The 24,717-nt window shown below is 38.7% G+C and overlaps 1 protein-coding gene across 3 annotated transcripts in view; it reads left to right on the top strand.

The window, feature by feature from the left end:
• Nucleotides 1-23,002, top strand: part of USP13 (ubiquitin specific peptidase 13) — a 46,416-nt gene extending 23,414 nt beyond the window's left edge. Inside the window, exons 4-18 of one of the 3 annotated variants that reach the window (XM_035557267.2) lie at nt 4,011-4,105; nt 5,219-5,406; nt 6,698-6,769; nt 7,058-7,151; nt 11,275-11,400; nt 12,674-12,827; nt 13,026-13,200; nt 15,284-15,372; nt 15,634-15,756; nt 16,246-16,272; nt 18,548-18,691; nt 19,637-19,803; nt 20,298-20,460; nt 22,093-22,177; nt 22,844-23,002. In XM_035557267.2, coding sequence (XP_035413160.1) covers nt 4,011-4,105; nt 5,219-5,406; nt 6,698-6,769; nt 7,058-7,151; nt 11,275-11,400; nt 12,674-12,827; nt 13,026-13,200; nt 15,284-15,372; nt 15,634-15,756; nt 16,246-16,272; nt 18,548-18,691; nt 19,637-19,803; nt 20,298-20,460; nt 22,093-22,177; nt 22,844-22,937 — 1,796 coding nt within the window. In that variant the 3' untranslated portion in view covers nt 22,938-23,002. Of the gene's footprint in view, nt 1-4,010; nt 4,106-5,218; nt 5,407-6,697; nt 6,770-7,057; nt 7,152-11,274; nt 11,401-12,673; nt 12,828-13,025; nt 13,201-15,283; nt 15,373-15,633; nt 15,757-16,245; nt 16,273-18,547; nt 18,692-19,636; nt 19,804-20,297; nt 20,461-21,393; nt 21,516-22,092; nt 22,178-22,843 lie in introns of those variants that run through there. The other 2 variants (XM_035557265.2, XM_035557266.2) reach the window with 2 other exon arrangements.
• Nucleotides 23,003-24,717: the final 1,715 nt, after the last annotated feature.

The raw sequence follows: 24,717 nt of genomic DNA, 5'->3' as shown, positions 1-24,717 counted from the left end.
GCTTGCTGTGTAGTGTAGGGCAAATGGTTCAATTTTGTATAACATAGCAACAATAACAGAGTAATGATTTTCAAGTCAGAAAAGTCCATTCTTATAAACATGTATTTTGTATCTACTGGGAAGTGTTCTGTTTTCCTGTGATTTAGTAACATTTTGTTCAGTGTAATGAACACTCATCTTCATGGGGCTGCTGTGATGCATGCTTGGTAGGGGGAAATAGCTATAGGAGTATCCTTGTTTGCATATTCTCATTGTGTGACATTCTGCAGTGTTGCTGTGGAGAGGGTTATGGGGTGTGAGGAGTACAAGGAATAAAACCATGAGAAGTGGAAAAAATTGTAAGCAAAGAGATCCTTTGCTGCAGATGTAAGGAGGGGGAAAAAAAAAGGAATATCAGACAGCATGATTATGTTCGGTTTTTAGTGCTGGTGGCCATATGGATGAAAACCAGCTTTTTAGAACAGCAACTCCCCATTTATTTATTTATTTACACACATCGGTTGAGAATTTTTCACCTCTAAGTCCTATTCAGTTTCAGGGAAAGGAGACTGTAGTCAGATTCTGCCAGCTGTGCCACAGAAACACTGAGCAAAATTAGTTCTCTTCTCTCCCAAATGGAATAATTTTTCCTTGGGTGAACCTGGTCTCAGAAGATTCCTGTCTGAATCTCTCAAATACTGAAGGTGATTAGGATTTTCCTGGATGTAGGTTACAACTGCATCTATGAAATAAACGATATTCTTTATTGTTTCAATGTTTTTGTTGTTGTTGTTGTTGTGTTTTTTGGCATCTTTACCAGCAGTACTTCTTTCCTACAGCTGCTGTACTTCTGCCTCCCACTGATCAGCTGCTTCTTCTCTCATGTGGCCTTTGGGATAACAAAGGACAGGCTGTCATCTTTCCCTCTGAATAAGGGGCAGCAGCTGTTCTCCACAGACCTTTGTTCTTCTGGATGATGTTAACTTGGTGTCCCTATAGAAAAGACTTCCCTCCCCCAACCTTTCTTGTTTCCTTTTCAGTAATCATTCTCTCTGATCTATATTACAATGGTAATCATAACCTCTCTGTAGGGCTGGATGACAGATGAGCTTCAGGAAAGAGGCCCCATGGCTGATCGTGACGTAAAGTCTGTCTGGTTTCTGCTTCCCTGGGCTGGAGGTGAAGAGGTAATGGTAGAGGAGTAATAAGTGTTGGTCCCTCTGCTGACATAACTTAATCATTTTTCACACCAGTAAGAAGGAAAAAGAGGTGGTGCCAGTACTCCGCTTATATCTACCCTATTTATACACAGAGGGAGCAGAGGAGAGCAGCTCCCTGTCTTTTCTTGGGAAATCTGTCGCATACATTGTGAGGGATTTCTGGGGCATTAGTCCCCTTTTGTAGTGTTCTGTCAACAAACATCTGGGATCGGGTCAGAAATTGAACCAAACTTCTGTATTCCACCCTAGGACGTTGGATGCACAGAAATCAAGTTTGCTTCTCTAGGCTGAGTACTTCTTGGTAGTCTGTGCTACCCGCTACCTCTCTTGACAAGGTCATTAGGTTTGATTTGAAGTATTTCTGAGGTAACGTGTTTGAAACTGCTCTGAGGAGTGGAATAGGTGTTCAGCAGTGGGAGGCCCTATCTGACAGGTTCTTGAATGAAGTGCTTTGTGGATCCCAGTCTCAATAATTGTCAGATACTTCTTTGGGGAATCCCGTGCACCTTGTTTCTTCATGGACGATTCCCCTTTATGCTTTAAGTAGGAAAGTGTGATGCCCACACAGCCAGAACAGGCATAAATCTTGAGCTCGAGAAGCAAAAAAGTAAAGGTAGCATGGTCACTTTTTTTTTCTTACTGTAGTACAAATAACGATTATTCTCTGTTTAATAATGCTTTGTGGTGCCTATCTCATATTTTTCTTGTTTTCTTGCTTCTTTCTTGTATTCCTCTTACTTTCTTACTCTGACATCAGCCTTTGTGTGTCACACTTGCTGACTTGTATACAGACTCTTGCAGGAGAGCACTACAGACCTGTGTTTGGGGGCTCTCATCTTCTTTCTACAATTCGCTGCCCTCTGATTTTTTGAAATAAGTGAATTATTTTTGTCTCATGAATTTAAGTTGGCTGCACAGCAGAAAGTACTGAAATATAAGAGACGAGCTGAACCTGAGTGAAGATTAATGTTACGTGTTCCATTTCTGTTGCTCTGGGTTGGCAGTCCCAGAGGGCGTCTCTCTCTTCATTCACCAGAAATGAGGAAAAACAAAATCAAAGCCTCCATGTCAAAAGAAGTCACCCGAGATCAGTTGATGTGTAATCTTGCTTGGGTAAGGTGTTTGAGCTTTACAGGATATTTTGGCTGTCCTATGACCTCGCCAGGAGACTATGGGAATGTTGTGATCTCATGTGTGTGGATGAAGTGTCATGTCTTCTGGGCACGCTTGCTACCATGCAGTGGAATTCCAGCAGATGGGCAGCTACAGCCCCACGCGTGCCAGAGGGGTCATGAGGACCAATGTTAATAGAGGGTGTGATGGCCGATCAGCAGAAGGCAGCACGACCCAAAACCACCATTCCTCAGTTTGAGAGAGTTAATGTTTTTTGTAGGGCTGCAAAATTTATAAGTTGCATTTAGATCTTAGAATGGTGGCTAGCCCTCAACCTGTCATTTCAGCTTGAGTTCCCTACTAGCAGTCCTCAAGGAGACTGCCTTCTTGTTAAATTCCTACACATGTGGTGGGCTGAGGCAAAGCCAAGGTCTGTAGTTGCCAGGAGAGAGCAGGATAACCACCCTTCAAAGGTGGTATTTGTGCTGTGAACAGCCTTTATCTGGATTCCTGCTCTCTCCTCCTAAGTTTATTTCTGTTTTCTTCTGGTTCAGATTTCTCTGTCAGCCTGGGTCTAGTCACATGGAGCAAGGTTACTGAGAGAAACTCTGCTGGGTGTGAAGGACACTTGGCTGAGAGGAGTGCAGGCAGACCGGCAGAGGGATTCTGGGGTTCAGTGTGAGTAGAGACCAGAGCAGGGAAATACTCATAACCTACAGAGGAATAGGGTAGAAAAGAGAGAAAGAAGATGGAAGGCCTGTTCAAGTCTTTCTAGTGGGTGTCTTATAACTCCTATCCTTATATGATGCCTGCAGCTTTATTTATTGCTCAAGTAGGTAAAAACTCAGCTTCATTACAAGTCTTGCTTGGTAAATGCTAAAAATGAGTTTATCATCTCCATTTTGTCCCTCCGTTGGATTTGTTAAACTTGGTTTCATAATGAAAATATCACTAGACATATTGCTTCCTTCCTCAGTTTGAACTTTGCCCTTCCTAAATGTTTATGGGCCATAAGGACCAATTTTAGAGCTAGAGCTGAAATTTAAATCTCTCATACAATAAAGCCAGACACCCCAATAATGAAATCAGCCTTTCTCCCTAACCACAAGATTAATCTTCTAAGTCCAGTCCAACTTTTTCTAATAAAGACTTCCACAGTTTTGCCTGCATCTCCACAGGAAAAGGAAATCAGTGGATTCCTTGAACTGTACTAGAAACACCACTGGCAGTAGTCAGTGGGCTCCACATGCTCAGTTCTAATGCAATTGCCTGTATCTAGTAGCTCCACAAAAAATCAGAATCTCTTGCTGTCGTGTTCAAAACATAGACTGTCTAGGAATCTGAGAATTTCATGTTCCCCGTTCCTTCTTTTCCCTACAGATTTCTTTACTTACTTTGGGGGGGGGGGGGGGGGGGGGGGGGGCATAATACTGTAATTTCTGTAAATATTCTTAGGTTTTAATACTGTGAGGGCATGTAATTTGCTCTAAGGAGAAGAGTTGAAGTGATTGTGTCGAAAACATTTAAAACATTTACTAAGCTATGTGGGTCTATCTGTCTGTTGGTCCTAACCGAACCCAGAGAATACGAATAAGGCATCTTGCATAGGCATGCCTGTACTGAGAATGCAATGTTAGTAAACAAAGAGAAGGAATAACATTTGATACAATAGGTCATCTGTTCACTTTGCTTTTCTAGATGTCTATTCCTTTGATGAAGAGGAGCCAGTTTTAGATCCGCACATAGCAAAGCATTTGGCACACTTTGGGATTGATATGCTGCAGATGCAAGTGGTAGGAAATGAATCCTCTTGGCTTCTTTTTCTCTTCTAGCTGGGGGCAGGAAGAAACAGAAAAAAGATGCTTGTAGCTTATATTTGTGTGATTGCTTCAGACTGTTATGATAATATTTAATTTTGTGAAGTTTAGTCAGCCAGTCCATGCTCTATTTTCTGAGGTCTGAGATGAGTGAATCGTTATTTTCAAATCTGAGAATGGCCTTTCCAAAAAGTTCCTTTGTAGTCAGCAGTTTATATGTGTCGCTTCTCTTCTTCTGTACCATTTTCCTTTGAGATGAAAAAGGTCATTCAATTAGATGATAATATATTGAATATTTAATTACAATGAGTGGAGGAAAGCCTGTTAATTGTGTAAGTAGATAAAAATATTAAGCAAAAATAAATTAATGGACAAGTAAAATGTGAATGAAAGGGTCTTTATGTAAAGCTATAAATTTCAGTCTAGGTCTTGTTAATACAGACATTAAAAATGAATAAATATGTACTTTCACTCAAGTGTAGAAGACAGTATGGATTATCGTGTGGTTATACCAGAAAGAGACTGGGGGAAACAGGGTCCTGTTCCTGTTGCTGGCAGTAGAAAAGTCCTTTTTATGAATTTGTACCTCGATGGATGTTGATTCCAGTTCTGTTTAAATTATCTAAGAAGTCTGAATGGAATGTGGTTTTAAAGACAGGTATTTCATTGTCCAAATGAAGAGAAAACTAAAAATAAGCTAGAAAGCAACAGAGAAGGGTTAAACCAGTTTCAAAAGACTTCATGTAACTAAGAAATGATATAATAACTAATAAACGATAGTATACTGATTTCCTTACCAATATTATGAATAAAAAATCTCTCTTATTCAACGGTCTTTCTGGGAAACCTGTTTTATTTAGCAACCTTCAAAACTTAGGTGTAGTCTCAGATGTTGCAAAGGATTGGATAAGCAAGCTGCTAGACTTTTGACCCCGATCTCTTCCCCAACATGCACAAGTTACCTTCATTTTCCCATTTCCATGGTTTGGCTCTTCTTATCAAGATTAGATCACAAATTTGGTGTGATGATGACAGCAACAATATAATAGTGGTAGAAATTAAAAGGAAAAAAAATCTTGTTGCTTTCAGACAGAGAATGGACTAAGAGATAATGATATAAAACCAAGAGTCTCAGAATGGGAAGTGATTCAGGAATCTGGAGTGAAACTCAAGCCCATGTATGGCCCAGGATACACTGGCATGAAGAACCTGGGAAATAGCTGCTACCTCAATGCTGTCATGCAAACCATTTTCAGCATCCCAGAGTTCCAGAGAGCGTAAGTAGCTCCATGTTAGCTCTTGTTGCATTTCCCAATCTTTTTTTTTTTCTTCTGTGCAAAATGTTATTTTAATGTCTTACGGGCAAGCAGGTCTTTCAGTCAGTTCAGTGGCCAGTTAGAGGATTTAGTGATTGTATTGTTCTATTCTGGATAAGGTTGGAATCCCAAACCTAATCTGCCTTTGAAATTGGAACTTGCTTTGGATTCAATGTTTTTGTTTGGGTCTGCCTGTCATATGTAATTAGCACAACAGAAGAATGTGAAATACTCCTGACCAACCAAAACAGACCACATCACTCCAAGGAGAGAAGCCTATATATATATATATATGGTTTGCAATAAATTCAGGGTGCATTTTCCATCCACAGCTATGGTAGCATGTGTTCTAGAAGTAAGGCTTTTAGATTTTGGAACACCTCCCAGGTTTACAAGTAGCAACAGCCTTCAGGAGAAGAAGAGGGAGAAAACTTGTATTTGTTTACTTTGTTAGCCATATGGAGCAGAGTCTGTAGACTAATTGACAGCTTTTCTATCTCCATTTTTGAAAAACATAATAATGGACTTTACTAAGGGAAGTGGTTTTCCACAGCATTGTCCTTGGAGTTGCCTGAAGCATACAGTATTAACAAAGCAGTGAAGAGCTTTGAAAGATGGACCAGGCAGAAATTAGGTGTGTTCTTTCACTGTGACCCTACCTATGTAGCCTGTTATTTCATCTGTTTTCAAGTGAAGCAATAGTCAGATAGCATGCTACAAAATGATGCACTTTTCAACAAACTGGTTACAACAATGCATACTTTCATGTTTATTGTCAGGAGTTAGCGTTTGTTTCTCTGAGAAAACTCAACAGAACCATTATTTTACATGTTTAGGTCCTGACTTTTAAAAAAAAAAAAAAAAATCTTGGCATTTGTTCAGCAGTGTTGGTGAGGACTAGGAAGTATGTTGTTTCTCTGTGGTTTTGAGTAACACCATCCAGCAGCTACTTCACAATCAAGGAATAGAACTTAAATTCTTACTGAACAACAGTGCTGTATCCTTCTCTCTAGCTAGAAGCTTCTAAGCAAAACTTAAATGTCCATTTCATAATTTCTTTACTACTATTTCTTCCATGATAGAAACACTCACCAGGGACAAATAAAGTCATTGCTATGATGCAAAATTTGACTTCCTAGCACAGAGGAAGCTTGCAGATGTATCACTGCTGAGGACTGAGTATCTGTTTGTATATCTCTGAGTAAATCTAGCTGTGATATTTGAATGTTTTCGTTTTGTTCTTGCTGCTCAGGTATGTGGGAAACCTTCCAAGAATATACGACTACTCCCCTCTTGATCCAACACAAGATTTCAACACTCAGATGTAAGTGACACTTTTCAATGATTTACTTTGTCAATTTAAATAGAATCTGAATAATTTAATGGCGGGGCAGAAGACCTTCTCTGCATGGGCTTGAAAATGAAACATGGCACAGGGTAGAATGTGAAGACTTGTCTGCTTAATTACAGATAATGTTGCCTCAGGGGTTCAAAGACACTATATTTCTTTTCTTCTTTGGAAGAAATTTGTCTATTCTTTACCTGTTTTCTCACATTTTTCTTCCCCCCCCCCCCCCCCCCCCCCCCCCCCCCCCCATTTTCTTCCCTACAGGGCTAAACTGGGACATGGCCTCCTTTCAGGCCAGTACTCTAAGCCACCCATGAAATCTGACCTTATTGAACAGGTGATGAAAGAAGAACACAAGGTATTTGACCAAGCTTGTGCAGCCTGGTAACTAGGTAAAAATGATACCCTGAGAAAAGGGAACAGGTGCTGGGCATTGGAGAGCATGGGTGGATCCAGCATGGGATGCTTAGCAAGGTGGAATGAGCAGGATTCTTTTCCGGAATATATTAGTCAGGGACTATTTGTGCAAAGCATTAAAGCTACCATTGGTTCTGCTAATCAGAGCCTAGGTTTACCTTTTCTGAGGAACAAAAGAATGTTATTTAGAGAGTCCAGAGTATTTAGAAGAATACTTCTAAGTCCTCTCTAAATTGCAGAAAGAAGGATAAAGAACTAAAGAGTTGTTTCTGAGAAGTGTCTGACGATATTCCACCTGATTTTAGGAGAAGCTGTCTATGTAATGCAAGATTTAGCAGTGCTGGAGGCTTTCATTTATGTGAAAGAGGTGTCATGCAGAGCTATGTCCACTGAGGCTTGGTTCGAGTATTTTATGGTTACAGAAAACATGTGGAAGCACGCCTGTGCCAGTGGGGTCTCTCCTAGAAATTGAACAGTAAATGTGATTTTTGGATATAAATTGAAACTGTAACCACTGGACAGCCAAGCGTCAAGGCGTATAGTGGCATCCATCTATATCTTTATCTGTGTCTGCTTTCTTCATTCAGCAATGAATACTTTCACAATAATCAGAAAGCCTCCTCATATTCTTTTTCTGACAGTCTTTTGATTTTTTTTTTTAGCAGTAAGGATAATTTTTGACCAAGGCCTGACTTACGTATTTGTGTCAGCAAGGTTCATGGGCACTGCCTGATTCACCTTTTAATCTTTGTACCTGTTCTTATTTTTGTGAAGAAAAGCTGCCAGCAGCTTAGTGGTGAGCTGGAAAAGATTATTTTCTTTGTCTAGGTTAGTGTAATTTCCCTCAGCATTTCAGAGTGAGAATAATACCAGTTCAGGGTTTGTCTCTTTGAACTCTGATGCTTTTGGATTTGCCTGTTTTCCCTACAGCCATCCAATTAATAACTGCCTGAAGCAAAATGCTGGTTATTTGGTCAGTGTTATCTACCCAAGTGAATCTGTTGAAGTTTAGATTTGTTTTACTATTCAAATTATCTACTTTGAAACATCTTCTTTAGAGTGATGCTAGGAAAACTGTCTGGAATGTGTTTGTGTCCCTGCCAACTTCTCTTATTGTGATTCCGAGCAGCACATGGAGCCAAATCGCAGACTCCATAGATGGGATATTTAGAAACAAATGGTGAGCTAGCAGCCAATAACAAAAATACTGCCTGTAGGAAAGAGCTTTCTTTATGGAGGAAAAGTTCTCTTACCCAGTCACACTTTCACAGACAATAGAAATCACGCGTGCTTCTGTCACAGAAGCATGATGATGTTTTCCATGGAAATAGATTTTTTTCTCTACCTTCCTCTATCAGTTATTGATATAGAAATTTCTCCTAAAATGAGAATGTCAGGGAGATACTGGACAAAGACCGAACATCTGGTACACAGTAGTTTGCAGGATTTGAAAGCCTCATGTCTCAAAGCAATTGTTTTGTACAATAGGTAGTCATTGTTTTGGTGCAAACAATAACATGTGGCTTATGTTTCCTTTAAATAAAGTTAAAATCTATCAATGCATCACTATAACTAAGAAATAGTAGAATAATTTCAACAGACTCCTCAGCTTAAATTCTGTACACTGATGACCCGCTTTGTTAAATGCGTACAGGATATGAATGAAGAATTATGTGCTGGAAGATCAGGACTCTTAGAATAAACCTACATCTGCATGTTTAGGCCAGCAGTCACTCCTAGCAATGAGATGTCGAGAACTTTTTAATGACAAATACTATAAATTTCTGTCAGGTAGTTAGTAGTAGCCATGCGTTGTTATTTAAGAATATCTGTATTATTCATAAGTTCAGTTTAATAAAATTGTAGTTACATGCATCAGATGAGGTCCTTATCAAGCAAATCCTAGCAGTTACCAGGATTTGAATCAGCCTTTATTTATTCTTTTTATTGAATAATTTTTTTTATCCCTTTTATTCTTTGTATTGAAGAATTACTTAGAAAAAAAATAAATATAGCTGTTTTCTCTGTTCCCTCACTGCGGATGCACAAATGTAGGTTTTGTGGATTTGGGGGTGTTTCCCTGCCCTGCTAGCTTTCCCCCAAAATACCAGTATACATACAGATGATATTTCTCATCCAGATAGCTGTACTGAGATTTAAAATATATGATTGCAGAGGATTTTAGGCCCTCAATATTTTCAAGTGCTTCAGTTTTGTGTCTATAAAATCAATTATTCATTTTGTTTTTATTTTTATTATTTTTTTTTGCCTCCTACATGCAAAGAAGTTCTCTAGCTTTCTGGGTCTTTGGAATTCATCCAAAGTTTTTTGGAGTTGTTGCCTGTAAAAGCGTTCATGTGAGATCTGCATTGGTCCAGCACAGTCTATATTTAGCTAAACTGTTTTGCAACTGTTGATGGGGAAAGTATGCCAGGTATTCTATAAATATTCATGGTTCTGGGGAGCTGAAATCTTTTTGCCACAGGAGCTTTATCTGGGAATGGCAGCCACTTGGACCCACTTTGATATTAAGAACAGATTGAAAGCCTCAATGGTCATCAACTAGGACTTGATTTTCTGCTTAGAGCTCTGCCATTTCTTCCATTATTTTTCTTGTCCTTGAGGTAGAAAGAGTTTCCAGTGTGAGATCCTCTTCTAGAGACTGTCACATGTGGCATATTTCTCCCTGCTCAAATGGCTGAGTAAAAAGCATATAGATGGAAACAAGGCTGAAGTCCAAACTCATTGCATTACACATCAGGGCAAATGTGCCACCTTGCAGTATTCTTGCTTTCAACATAGAAAAAAGCCTGATGTGTAGTAATTTGAGCTGTTTTATGCATTTCTCTCCCCAGTCTTGGCTTTGAAAGGCAGTCGAGGACACAAAAGTGATAAATAACCCATGATTCAGAAATCCCTAGAACATCTCTGTTCAAGCAGTACTGAGACCCTTTCTCTTTATGAGACCCTCTAACTAGCATCTTAGTTTAATGAGGTTGCTGGTATGTTGCCAGAAACTGAAAAAACAAAATTGAGAATCTGCTTCTGATTTCAGTGAGTCTAGGGCTATCTTACACTGGAGAAACCAAGAATAAAATTTTGCTCTGCTAGTGTGTGCTTTATGCATCTTCCATTTCATGCTGCTTTTTCTATTTTTATACCAGAATGTTAGTGCAACTGTAGTAAAGACTGAGATTGGCTGAATATTGAACAACCTCTAGTATGTCCTAGAGGCTATGCTTTTGCTTGGACTGTCTTGAAATTTATTTGGTCTTATGGAGGATGAGGGCAAATCTGAGTAAAAGATTCTGACCCTTTTGAAAGTGTTATGTAAAAGGAATAATAACTAGTGTATTCTTTAGGATACAATTCCAAGGGAAAAAAAAAAAAGCTTCTTAAAGTGGTATAGAGAGTGTGAAAGTGAAAACGAGGACTCTGAGCAGCTAGAGATCTTCAGATATGGTACAGTTTTCTGGCCAAAGGCAGTATGTTCCTGGTCCTTCAACAAAACTAACACCTGCAAATTGCAGAGTCATGTCTGTTCTTTGCAACCCCTCTGGGAATTCATCCTGCATGCATTAGTTGCTCTCTGCTTCGCTCTGCAGAGATCTCTGGAAAGGTTTTGTCCTGAGTAAAGCTGCCAGCTGGTATATCAAACTGCTTCAATGCCCACATAGCTTTAAGTGAAACAGGGGTCTGAAGGAACGTCAAGTGTTAGAGAACTGTGTAGACTTTTAGCCTTTCTGAAAACTACTAGCCTTCAGCAAACATTCTATGATTCTATGAAACCTGCAGTAATCTGTTTTAACTTGCAAATGCCATGGAAAAATCAGGTGAAGTGAATGATGCAGGAAATGTCAGAAAACATTCTAAAACAGTCAAATAATATTTCAGGTTCCTTTGCATTTTTATTAAAATGGAAGTCCAGATGAAACTGAAATTATTATTTCTACAGTGATAGAAATGGCTCATGAATAGATCTAGTGGAGTGGTTTGGGGATCTTTGGTCCAAGAATGAACAAAAACTCTTCTTTAAAAGGTTTCTTTCTTTCATTTATTTCTAGCCACAACACAATGGAATATCTCCCCGAATGTTTAAGGCTTTTATAAGTAAAGGCCACCCAGAATTTTCCTCTAATAGACAACAAGACGCACAGGAGTTTTTCCTACATCTTATAAATCTAGTAGAGGTGAGAAAATCTTCATGGCTACTTCTTTTCTGTGGTTGTATTAGACAATGAGGACCAAGTTGTTATATGAATGGGTCATTTTTATATATATTATTTATAGTGTTGGATATGTAGAAAATGGCACCAATTTAAACGTGTTTTGATTTAGAAACAATTTTTTATTTAATTCTCCCTTCTCATGACTTCAGACTCTTGCATGACCAGTGCTGCAAGAGATACAGAAAGGTCAAGCATGATTGAACAATCTATAAGATTTATAAATGTATGTGTCTGTCCTTAAATTGCTGTTCATTTATGATTGCATGCTATCCATTTGTTTACCATATCAAAGTCTGTCTTGGAATAATAATGAATTAGGTGGTATTATTATTACAAATTTTTGTCTACACTGGGAGCAAACTAATCACCATGTCCAACTCCTTTTACAAATCCCAGCTGTATGTCATTGAGTCATTAAGGGAGAAAAGTCTCCCCTGATGAAGGCAAAGTGAATATTTGTCAGTTGAATATTTCTGAGTATAAAATGTTAGTTCTACTGAGTTCCAGCTCAATGCTGCGTGTAAAAGAACCAGTGCTGTGAATTTTAAGTATGTCTTTCTGAAAAGGAAATTTACAAAGACAGCCGGTTTTGATTTAAAGCATTTCTTTCTTTTCCATCCTTCCTCCCTCATTTTCCTATTTTTCCCAAGAATCAAAGGTGTTTATTCATGTGTTAGTTCAGATGAAGTTATTCACATTTGCATGTATAATGTTCCACATCACAAAACACATTACTGATTACAGGGTGGCTAGAAGACTTTTTTTTTTTTTTTTTAAACCTGAAAACAGATATTAACATGAACAATAAGGAGGAAGATTTATTCTGTGTATGACATTTCTATCTGGATAATGAACTACAAGTTTCTCGTTCTGTTTCAATGCAGATTCAGAGTGGTAGCAACAATTCTGTCTGCTGAAGGGATGTTCCATGTTACTTACCTGAGATTTCAGCCTTTATTATAACCTGTCACTTTCGTACCTTCTTCTGTCTACCTTGACTCAGTCAGGTTCCTTGGGTGCATACCCTGCAAATTAGTACCTTTCTCCAAGATATTGCTGTGTGTGCAGACATGAAGGACTTCCCTGTCATTGCAAGAGTTCTGCATGCAATAGAATACAAGCTGAGCTGTCAAATCTGGGTGCAACATTGGTGTCTTTGTGCTTGCCATCAGTCTTTGGATTCTTTGGTCATCTAAGGGAAGATCATTAAAGTGAATGTTAATATTCCTTTCAGAGGAACCCAGTAGGTTCAGAAAACCCCAGTGATGTCTTCCGGTTCCTGGTGGAAGAACGCACACAATGCTGCCAGTCCAGAAAGGTGCGCTACACAGAGAGGGTGGACTATATCATGCAGTTACCTGTTGCAATGGAAGCAGCAACAAACAAAGGTAAGGGAAAAAAAGAAGTCTATTGAGTGACTTTCTGGAAACTCTCCCAACCATGAATGATGTCTGTTGAGCCACACAAGAGTTTTATTGGTAGGTAGGTTCTTCTGTTTCTAAGACCTGCAAAAATAAGACTGCAGTGAGGCACATCAAAACCGCAACAATATTCATTTAGCTTTCAATGTAATGTGTATTTCTCAGATGAATTAATTGCGTATGAACTGAAAAGGCGAGAAGCAGAAGCTGCAAGGAGAGCTCCACCAGAGCTTGTCCGTGCCAAGATCCCATTTAGTGCATGCCTGCAGGCTTTTTCTGAACCAAACAACGTAGAGGACTTCTGGAGCAGCGCCCTTCAAGCAAAATCTGCAGGAGTTAAGTAAGTGTCTGCCTGCCTAATAAAAACCCCTACTCTTTGCTTACTTTCCTACCTGGACATGGCACAGTGAGAAACAAAGGGCTTAATGGGCTTTGGGATCATGTCAATGTTGGGGCTAACAAATGTAATGTGCAGATCAGGCTTGACAAGAGCTGTAATGAGCAATTGAGCAGGAAATAAATTGATCTAAGCTGTCGAACTCCAAGAGGTGAAATGAGCTGGTTTTTAAGAGCTTGAACTTTAAATGCTTATGGCTTAATTGTTTGCCCACATTTTAAAATTGATTCCCATGTATTAGCTAGTGATAGAGCTCTGTACTGAGTGTTAAGAGACACTCTGGATCTCTGTGCTTAGTCCCTTGATGTCTTCATTTGACTAAAAGTGCTGAAGAGCATTGTGTGGAGACAAAACAAGATAAAGCAAATGAAGGTTTTACTTCTTGTGTGAGAAAGTTCTTTAGATGAATGGAAGCCTTTGCATTTGTGAAGTGCTATGCTGATAATGCTGTTTTAATTATGTTATGTTTATTGTGTGTGTCTGGATTTCAACCCATCCACATCTGCAAGCTACAGGATTTGGTTGTATCTGTTAAGCTTGATTGCTGTTACTTATGTGGGGCCATGGTACAAGGTGCACATAAAAAAGAAGGAAACTACCTTGTGTGTCTACGTTTAGGTAGATAAAAGAACCAAGAACTTTTTGGGCTTAGAAAGCATTGAGATGAAATAGGATGAGAGGCAGAGGACTGAAGTTTGCAGGGGCAGAATTTCTTGTTAACAAGAGTTAGTTTCTTATCAGGTTCCATTTCTATATGTCAGCAGCAAGGAGTGGTTGAGAAATCAGCTCTGCAACTGGTTTGCTGTGATACCTTCTATTTTTAGATCACTTAACATATCAATGCCTCATCCCTCTTTTTGTGTACAGCTTCACTCATATTGTATTGAAAGCTGTGAGGCAAGTGCACGTGGTATAGAGAAAAACGTAGCAGAAAGGTGTGGAGGTTTCTCTCTCTCTCTCTCTTTTTTTTTTTTTTTTTTTTTTTTTTTTTACTGTGACCATGTTGGAAGAGCATTGCAGTCTTTGAACAGATCCGGCAGATCCAGGGTAAATTTTAATTTAGCACTTCCTCATTCCCTGGGTATTGAAAAGCATTGAAAGGTAAAGAAGAATATGTTTAAATTCAAAGTTTTCTGCTACTGATAATAAACTTACTAAAACTGCAAGGTAGAGCTAACCATAATTTAGAAAGCAACTATTTGTAATATGGAAGGAAGGCCTCACTTATGATGGGTTAATTGTATTTTACTCAGAATAAGTTGAATTAGAGGAAAGGATGTGTAAATGGAAGATAAGGGGAAAGGTTCAGGATACTAAATATGAGGAAAATGGGAACATGGAGAAGGAGAACAGCAATACATATAATATTTCATTGTGTTCAAGATTAACTTTTTCTCTTCATTAAGTGGACAAAAATCAGGTATCTGTTTCACCTCAAGAGTCATCTCTATTTTTGTTAAATATTGTAGTAGTACAATAAGAATATAATGTATTTCTGTATAGCATTTTTATATGAAAAATTCAAAATGAAATCTTTATCTTAATGAATGCTTTATAGGTGGACTGATACCTCATTGCCAATGCTACCGTTAGAATGAAAAATTGCATATTCCATTGTTAGCCCATTCTGTCCAAGCTATGCTTTAAACACTTGCCCTAAAGTTCTACCCAATACATCATTGAAAAGTTATTTCCTGACATTCAATTTCAGAACTGCTTGAGTAAGCAAATTTAATATATTACTTTTAGTTGTTTCCTATGTTTTTCCTACAAGCTGAATATCTGCAAGGTTTTCAGCTGACATTTGGGATATAAATGTATAGAAAACTACTATACTTCACTGTACTTGAAAACTTACTTTTCTGTGAAATTTAGGTTCTCACTTATATTTTATAAAATTCATCACTATTCATTTCACTCAGAATTACTAGAATTACTTATCTCAGTGTGCATGAGGTACTAAAATCTGTGCTGCTTTTGATGTTGTTGCCCTGCTTCACTGAATTGAATTTCTTGTGCTTCCCAGGACTTCTCGTTTTGCTTCATTTCCCGAGTACTTAGTTGTACAGATAAAGAAGTTCACCTTTGGCCTTGATTGGATACCCAAAAAGCTTGGTATGTGCCTTTTGTACTTACCTTTTTCTCATTCTATCTAATATAACCTGTAAGGTATACATGCTTTCCTGTATGAGGACGTGATTTCATTCTGAGGTTTATACTGTGAAGATCCTAACTGAATCTTCTTTTCTGTTATGACAAATTAGACTAACCCATGTGAAGTTATCCTGGCTGTTTGTCAGCTGAGTACCAGAGTCCTGGCTCTATGAGGTCATTTTGCTGGATTCATACACTTAACCCATTTCTCTGTTTTTGTAGATGTTTCTGTAGACATGCCAGACTTTCTGGATATCAACCACCTTCGGGCCACGGGTCTCCAGCCAGGAGAAGAGGAACTTCCAGACATTGCTCCTCCCATTATCATTCCTGATGATCCGAAAGGTACTGAATTGTTTTCCTGATCCTCTCCATGAAAGAAAACTAGTACCTGAGGCTGTGTGCCAGACCAAAGGCTATGTCAAAATTCAGCTCTCTAAAGGTTTGAATTTTGACCCTTATCTGCAGTTGCTTACCATGACCTATTCTTTTTTTTTTACCCTCTTGCTCAGTGGACTGACCTGGTTTTAGTGTGTTTGGGTGACGGAACCTTATTTATAACAGAACAGATTCTTGTTTAAGTTGGTTTAGGTCAGCCACCAGATATAATTCCTGCTGGTTTATGGTACTAGCAGCATCTCATTTTGAGTTGTTAGGGAGATTGCTATTTCAAGGCAAAACATCAGGGATATAAAGATGATCATGCTCTGCCTGTGTTAGGTCAAATGTTTCTGTGACTTTAAAAACCATGTATTTTTTTTTTTATGAAACAATATGAATCTATTCAGCCTTCATATGTGACTTTTCCTCCTTTTTTTCCCATGTTTTTTTCAGATCGTACGATGAACCATTTCATGGAGTGTACGTATCTCATTTTTCTGAGACTGGTATTTCAGCTGCTTAAAAAATTGCCCTGCTTTTGCTCAGTTAATGGTTTCTCTGTACACATAGAGATGCATGGAGCTCTGGCTGCATGCTTCCTTTAAGTAACAGCTGACATCTGTACTTGTTCAGCATTTGCTTGCATGTGTGCAGGACTCTTAAGAGTCTGTAGTAGCATAAGCATAGCTAGAATATGAGCTGCTACTATATCTGCAGTAACTTTGAATATGAAATCTGATGTACCTATGTGTAATAAAATACAGTTATTAACAGACTGGGAGATGTTAACTCAGATGCAGTGTTTTACAATACTTTTTACTTCACACATGCAGCCATTTATTAGACAAGAGACACTACTATTTTATACCTATACCTTTATTTGTAGGAACTAGAGGATATTTTAGGTTTAAACATTACATATATTTGCATATATATAAGATGCAATGCAGATTCTATGGACAGAGTCTTAATTTAACAATTGCCTATGTTGAATGCCAAGCAGCACCTCTCTAGGCTTGAAAATTCCTTTGTTTTATGTAATAGCTTACTAAAGAGAAGACTTGGTTGCTACTTTCATTGACGAATCTGCTGTACTTCCAAACTGAAGTTGTTATGATCTTAGCAGAGACTTATTTCAGGTCTGGTTTGTAGAACGAAGGAGGTGGAAGTGCAATATGAATACGGGCAAGCTACTGCATTGAAAGACCTCTTTGACTACCACTTTGCTAATTCATAGAATCATAGAATGGCTTGGGTTGGAAGGGGCCTTAAAGATCACCTAGTTCCAAACCCCACCTCCCACAAGACCAGGTAAAATTGCACCTTATCTTCAACATCAAGCCCTTTCCAAATGATTCTTAAAAAGAAAAAAGAAAAAACACATATTTTAGTCATGTATTAGTCATGTAGATACTAATGTATGCTAATGTAGATACTGCTCTAGGGAGTTTGGGATGATTATTTCACAATAAGTTTAAATATTAAAAAAGATGCTTTCTTATTTTTTTTAAAACTAAATTAAATTTAAAATTAAAAAGTTTTGAACTTAATTATGGAGTAAACATTGCAAATTTTTTTTACTTTTTTGTTCTTCTGTGCTTCAGTGTCTGTAGTGGTGTTTTGTGCTTCAGCGTTAGTATTAATGGTTATAAAAATGCATACTTCAAAAATTTGCATTTGAAGTATAGCTGTAAAGCATGAGCAATAGCTGTTTTCATTTAGGGCAAAAAATCAGTAGTGGATGTGTAATGACTTGGTGTACTCTAAATTGTGTCTAAAATGTAATCTGGTCCTTCTGTTGCTATAGTTTGATTTTTTTGCTTCATTGTTAGTAGTAAGGGATACAGATATCTGTGAGGTGTCTTTAATATTTACTGTGTTGGAAACTTATTTTTACCTGCAGTTATCTCTAAGCAGAATGTTATCTGTGCTACTTCTAATAATAACTTATTAATGAGAGAGAGAGTACCAAGAAGGTCCTTGTAGTAGTGCCTTATAGTATCAGCAGTGCTGTCAGAACAAATTGATTTTTCCATGCATCAGCAGAGGCAGTAGCAGAAGTTCTGCTCTAAGCTAAAAGCTCCAGAAGAGACAATGTGTCCGAGTGGTATGGTATGAGACCTAAAGAGAGGTGGGTACCACCTCTCCTGGGAAGAAGGACTCACTGAGTTTCTGCAGGTGTTCAAAGCAGAACAGGCCTGAGCAGGAGCCAAAGACTCATCTGCAAGATGCCGCTCATCAGTGGGATCTTGCAGTTCTGGGGGTTACAGCTGCTTGAGCCTGGCTCCCTCTGGACTCTGATCTCAGCTGAAGCTGTCAGGCTGTTTTATTCAGAGGTGAAGTTCAACCGGAGACTGCTAGATCCAGCAGCCATTGTTTCTCTTGCCTGGAAGATCCTTTCTGTGAGAGCTGTGATGGCTCTAGATGGCCCTCTCTAGCTAAGCTCAGCACCTAACTTCACCCCGTAAAATTCAGCAGTGAGTTCTTCTATAAATAAAATTCTGTAGGAAATTGTCAGGGTTTAAGGACCTATGTAGGTTAGTGAGGCAAATGATTTCAAGTCCATATTAAATACTATAATGCTTTGTACAAGGCTGCTTTCTAATGAGTATGGCTTTATTGCTAACCTAAGTACTAGTACTAAAACAAATCCTAGCAATATGTATAGTAATATGTAGCACCACAAATAACATTAAGAAATACTGTACAACAGATTAAATTAGACTTCTATATTCTAGAAGGTCCTTTCTTGCAGCTCTAGATATTGATGAGTCTTCAGTTATGCAACTGGCAGAGATGGGTTTTCCTTTGGAAGCATGTCGGAAAGCCGTGTACTATACAGGCAACCTGGGTGCTGAAGTGGCTTTCAACTGGATCATTGCACATATGGAAGAACCAGGTTAGTGACTGGAAGGCGTAAACTAAACTCAACTCCTGGTCGTGTATTGTGGCAGTCAGTTGAAATTTCTTAATGTGTGACAGAAAAACGACATCCCCCTTCCTCACCCCAGGAAACTGGAGGTGTGAGTGAATTTTCCTAAGCTGCTCCTAGGATATGCAGGTCTTGGCCATCATATAGCATCCTCTGTCTAGAAGACAACAACAAACATAAGTTACACCAAAAGTACTGTCTCGTGTCCTCACTGATGGTGTGGGCCAGCTTTCTGTTTTCAAGCCTTTGGCTAGGTCTATGCTGCAGAGGGAAAAGCTGACTTGTGATCAAGTGTAAGTACAGAGAGCTCTGTTTTGTGGGTGCTTTTCTTCCATATCAGCCTTCTCTAGTTCAGGTTAGTGCATTCACAACATACTTATAACTTGTGCTATCTACTGATAGACACCTAATTGGCAGCTAGATGTTCTCCACTTCCTGTGTTTCAACCATACAAAGTTTGAGCCTGTGATTTGGTACTGAGTATACCTGAGCACGCCCTTGCCAGGGATCTCCTGATTTGGTTGAGTTCCCATTTCATTGTGGACTCTTGTGTTGCTTGTGTAAATGGGGAACGAGTTTTACTTGAGCTTAACCAGCATATTTCAGCTATGGAATCAGTTAATTTTACAACTATATGCACATCAGCTGGATTGTCTACTGTTCTGGTGTCATCACTGCTTCTACATCAACCTTTGCTACTTTCCTTCAGTTGTTTCACTTCTGTGATGTGCCAAGTTGTTGCAACTTGTTGTTTTTAAGGCTTTCCACCCATCTAAGTCCCAACTGGACAAGTGAAATACACTGCACATTGATTTCCAGGCTGCTTTTGAGCTCCTGTTTGTTGGTCTGTGTTGTTGACTTTCCTGTTCAGTGGGGCAAAAGAATGAATTGACGAATGTTTGCTTGTTCCAGACTTTGCTGAGCCATTGGTTGTACCTGCGTTTGGAGGAGCCACTTCCAGTGGAGCGGCTGGATTAGGGGCTGTTGGGCTGGATAACCAGCCTCCTGAAGAGATGGTTGCCATTATCATTTCCATGGGCTTCCAAAGGAACCTAGCAATTCAAGCGCTGAAGGCAACAGTGAGTTCCTTGAGTTAGTGGTAGCATGTGGATTTCATTTGATGTTATGTGCCTTGTATGTTTGTGTGTTCAGATACCTGTGAAAAATACGTATAAAAATCCAGTTAGTGGATGATGCGCGTAGAACTATTCTGGCAAAGTGTGGGATGCCTGAGTTGGTTAGGTTAAAGTGGAGAAGGTGGGCAGTGTGCATTGCATAATGTTAACATGTAGTCAAACATCTGAGAAACAATCAGAATGCCTAAAGACCATGCATCTTCATGATGGGAAATCAGGGACCATGGGGAATGTTTGTGGGAAGATTTCTTTTCCATCTGTTAAGCTTCTGCAGAGTGCTTGTTGAGTACTGTTTTCCATGGAGGTAGAGTATATATCTTAGAAGTTTTTAGGGCTTTTGCATATGATCCATATTTGTTTCAAAGGCTGGTATATGAGTGGTAGCATGATTCTAGAGAATGTATTAAGGGCTGCTTTTTTGTTTGATTGACTCACAGAACAATAATTTGGAGCGTGCACTGGAATGGATCTTCGGCCGCCCTGAACTTGAGGAAGAGAGTGAGCCTGCTTTGGACGTGATGGATATGGAGAACCATGCTAATGCGAATATCCTTGCAGAGACAGGATCAGAGGGACCCAGGATCAAAGATGGGCCTGGAAGTAAGTTCTTCAGCTTAGAGTTGGCTTTTGTGCTATTGTGTCACACCTACCCAAGTACTACTTACAGACAACTGACTTCTAATCCTGCTTCTGGGGCTGTGCCAGATGTTGTGGGACTAATTTCTGTGGTCTATGTTTGCTCAGTAAACTTTCTCTGGACTCACTGAATAACCTGAGTCCCAGCTTTTTGTTGCCACAGCGTAAAAGTCTCTCCTGGCCTAGTTTTACATTTTTTTTGTTGCTGTAAGATAGAAGGACAAAGAAAAGCTAGAATGCTGAAATCTTCAAAGGCTGAGCATCCCAAAGATAACACTGCTGTTTCCATACTACCTGAGTTTCTGTCCTTCTGTAGTCTGGGGTGAGGTTGGGTGGGTGGGTTGATAAAATCCCTTCAACCAAATTCCTTATTCTAATGTGGCTGGTATAATTAGCATCCTGGTTGTACTGCTTTGATGTTTTCTTTTGGGTGATGTTTTTTTCGTTGAGATTCTCAGTCATATGACTGCTAAATAAACCACAAGATGGAGCAAATGTACAGCAGTCAAAGTTGTGAAGTAGGCAAAAAAAAAACAACACGCAACAACTTAAGTGTAAAAGCACTAGAGTACAATAGCTCAGTGGTTCCCAATGTTATACTATCACATAACATTTCTGAAGGGTCATTTGTGACCTGTTCTAATAACTGTTTTATGTTCTAAGCTTGTCCCTCTGGTCTTGACTGTAATGGTCTTAAAAAAAAAAATATTAACAGCCAATTTGATTTTGTTTCTGTAGTTGCCATTTTTTTTATAAGAACATTAATTTCTTTGTTTCTAACATTATGAAATCCAATTTTAAGTGTCATGGAGACATGGGAAAGATTGATAATCATTAGGTTAAAAAAAAAAAAAAAAAGAAAAAAGATTTGGAATAATTATTTTTTGTGGTACTTAGCCTTTATAGACTGAGACCATTTACTGAGTGCCTGAAATCCTGATAACCAACATGATACTGTAAAATGGCTCCAGAAAGCCCTCTCCACCAAAATCCAGGCCTCTGTCCTTATGCAATATCCTGAAAGAAGGTACCCTTTTACTTTTGGTGGTAATCTGGGTGAATGGCATGAATGGGTGGGGAGCAAGAACCAATGATGAGTTCTTCAGAGGCTCAAAGTACAAAAATTGTCCTTTGTATTGAAGGAAGAGGTTTCTTTCCTGTCCTCCCTTTTATGGGCTGATGAAATTTAGAACTTAGGGTTTTTTTGTTTGATTTATAGGGGATCTGTGATCACGCTCAAACACATAGCTAATCTGTGTGTGGAATGAACTCCATATCTAGCACTTTCTGTGGTGCTCTCTGTGAACTGGGAATGAATCTGCTGTTTTCTCTTCCCAGGGCTGTGATCACAGCCCTGCTGTACATGCACAGATGTATGTGGGTTTTGCTTGGATTGTTTTGATGTTTGACAGTGAATCTGAGCACTAGTTAAACCGAGCATATGCTGCAGTCTTAACGGAAACTGTGTTTGGGGATGCAGAGTCTGAGTTAGGAGTGCTCAGGTGCTTCTCTAAGATTAGAAAGAAAAGTTTCCCCTGGATTCATATTGCAATGCTAGCAATAAGACTTATGCTCCCCCTTGTTTTTATTAAACAGGATATGAGCTGTTTGGGTTCATCAGCCACATGGGAACATCCACAATGAGTGGCCACTATGTTTGTCATCTCAAGAAAGAAGGAAGGTGAGTTGACAATGAGTGGAGGGAGACACACGGGTGTACGAATGTTTTCTTTGAAACGTGTCTGTTCAGAGCAGTATGTGTATTCATGGCATGCAGAACGCATGTTTATTACCATGTATACATTTCCCACCAAAGGGATGAAGTTTCTGATTGTTACAGATTATAGATGTGATGAGCCAACTCTGATACGGCTGAGGTCTACATTGAAATGAACCAGTGGGTGTTCTGTCCTTGTTATTCCAAATCTTTGTTCATTTGGGGGCATCAGTTTTGTACGTGACTGTTTATCTGAGCTTCCCCCAACTTTCTCTCCCTTCCTATCAATAGAAACCCATCAGACTATGGGCTAATACTAACATTAGTACTGATAGTACTGCAGGACTGATCCTGGCTGTGATTTTGATATCTTTTTTTTTTTTTTTTAATATCATAAATCCATAATTTTCCTTCACTTAAACTGTAACTGCATACTCCTCTGCACATCCCTCTTCCTTTTCTGTTCCCGATATTGCCAGTAAAGGTGCTTTAGCTGTTTCTCAGGTCATTTTTTCCTGTTGTAATACCTAAATGTAGATTTTAAGTTCTTTGAACTTTACATTTGTTTAGTCCCCGATAAGTGATGACTTTTATACAGACAGAATGTAATCAGTCTTGTTTTCATTTCAGATGGGTGATCTACAATGATCTTAGAGTCTGTGCCTCGGAACGACCTCCAAAAGACCAGGGCTACATTTATTTTTACCACAGGATACCAAGTTAGGCCTCAAATCTATTACCTGGCCTTAAGAAGCCATAAGCCTTTTTAACCTGCCAAAAAAAGCATTCAAGAAAAAAAATCAAAGCCAACAAAAGACCCCTAACCCTTGGACTACCAAAAAGCAAAGGAAAACATGGGATATTTATAGTTTATTTAAAAACAGTTATTTCATGCCTTCTTAAGCATTAGAGGGAAAAATTTTTATCAGGTGATGTATAGTACCTTGTTTTAAATTTATACACCTTAAAGGATACCTTAAGACCATGCAGATTACTGATGGAGTTTGCAGCTAGTACATGGAGAAAGCAGGATTTTCAGAATTGGACAAAACCAGACCAGTTCAGCCCAACTCCTGCATGTTCAGTCTGTGCATCCATTGAAGACCATGAAGAAATATTTGCATCTGTGGTAACTGGGAGTCACTGTTTTCAGCCAGAGTCCAGACCACTTAAGGAAATAATACCACATGTAAAGTTGGAGGGAGGGTGTGTGTGAGTGTTCTTCAGAGCAAAATGTCTTATTTGAGATTATTGTCATTACAGTGAGAAAAGTCAGCTACAATTACACCAGTCTTGTAGTGTTTCATTTTGCAATTTTGATGCATAAAACTAAGAAACTAATGGAGATGTCAGTGCCCTGTACATTTTCTGCCAAAGAGAAATAGTGGATTTTATTTTCACAGAGGTAGGTTTCTTCATCCTCTCTTGAATGTTTGTTTTGAAAGTTCTTCGAACAGATTCAGGATTACAAGTGGCTAAAAGAAGGATTTTTTTCGGACTATAAAATTAAATAGTGTGCTCTCAGGAAAAGCCTATTATTTTATTTTATTTTTTCCTATGAAGGAGGTAAAGGAGGAGTTATTGTCCCATTATATTTATTTCAGGAAATTTGCATCTAGCTCACTCACATTCCAGCTGAAATCAACTCCCTGACAAAGTACTTGCAGTGCCATTCTTCTTTCTGCCAAAGGCTGCTTAAGTATTTAATTCCATCTACGAATGGGGAAAATTGCTTAGTAAAATTGCTGTTATATTTATTTAATGATTCCCTCCCCCCGCCCCCCCCCCCCCCCCCCCCAAAAAAAAAAAAGGCAATACTTTCTCATAATGTTTCAGATTTCTTGTAACTTGCAATCACGCCGATAATCTGCTCTTTTACAGACACCTTCTAAAAAGGGATTTTATATCTCTGGCAGGGATGAAGGGTGGGTAGGTAGGGGCTGGCCTTTCCTGCCCCTTTTTTGTTTTTGTTTTATTTTTTTTGTGTTATTTCAGTTTGCAGCACAGGCAAGAATATATATATGGGTTTTTAAATTGTCATTGCAAACATTAATTCTAGAAAAAAATACAATGGTGAATGTGATACTTTTCGTGATTCCATAAACTACTAAAAGTTCAAAATGTGTTAGCCACTGCTTAGAGATGGTTGAAGGAGTTGCCTCATGTAAGCTTACTGAGCCTTTGAAGTAAATTGGAAAGGTCAAAACAAACAAAAAACCTTGCAGAATATGAGAGAAGCAGGGAGCTTTAATTACATTTTTTCTGCAGTACCTGCAAGTTTAATAGAAAAATTCAAGCAGCTACAAAAGAGAACCCGATTTAAAAATCTGGTTATGAGCAGGGCATTTTATTTTTTTCCAGCATTTGGGGGAAAAAAATAATCATGCAGAGCCAAAAAAAAAAAAAAAGAAAGAAAAAAGTGTATTTTTTTTGTCAGCTTCTGATCTTAAGAAATGAGAAAAATCCTAGTGCAATAATTCTGTAAATGGTGCCTAATTACTGGG

This window comes from Cygnus atratus, chromosome 9 (assembly GCF_013377495.2).
Source record: "Cygnus atratus isolate AKBS03 ecotype Queensland, Australia chromosome 9, CAtr_DNAZoo_HiC_assembly, whole genome shotgun sequence".
NCBI classification, from domain to species: Eukaryota; Metazoa; Chordata; class Aves; order Anseriformes; family Anatidae; genus Cygnus; species Cygnus atratus.
Note: the sequence above shows the minus strand (reverse complement) of the source record. Positions and strands in the feature narration are given on the sequence as shown.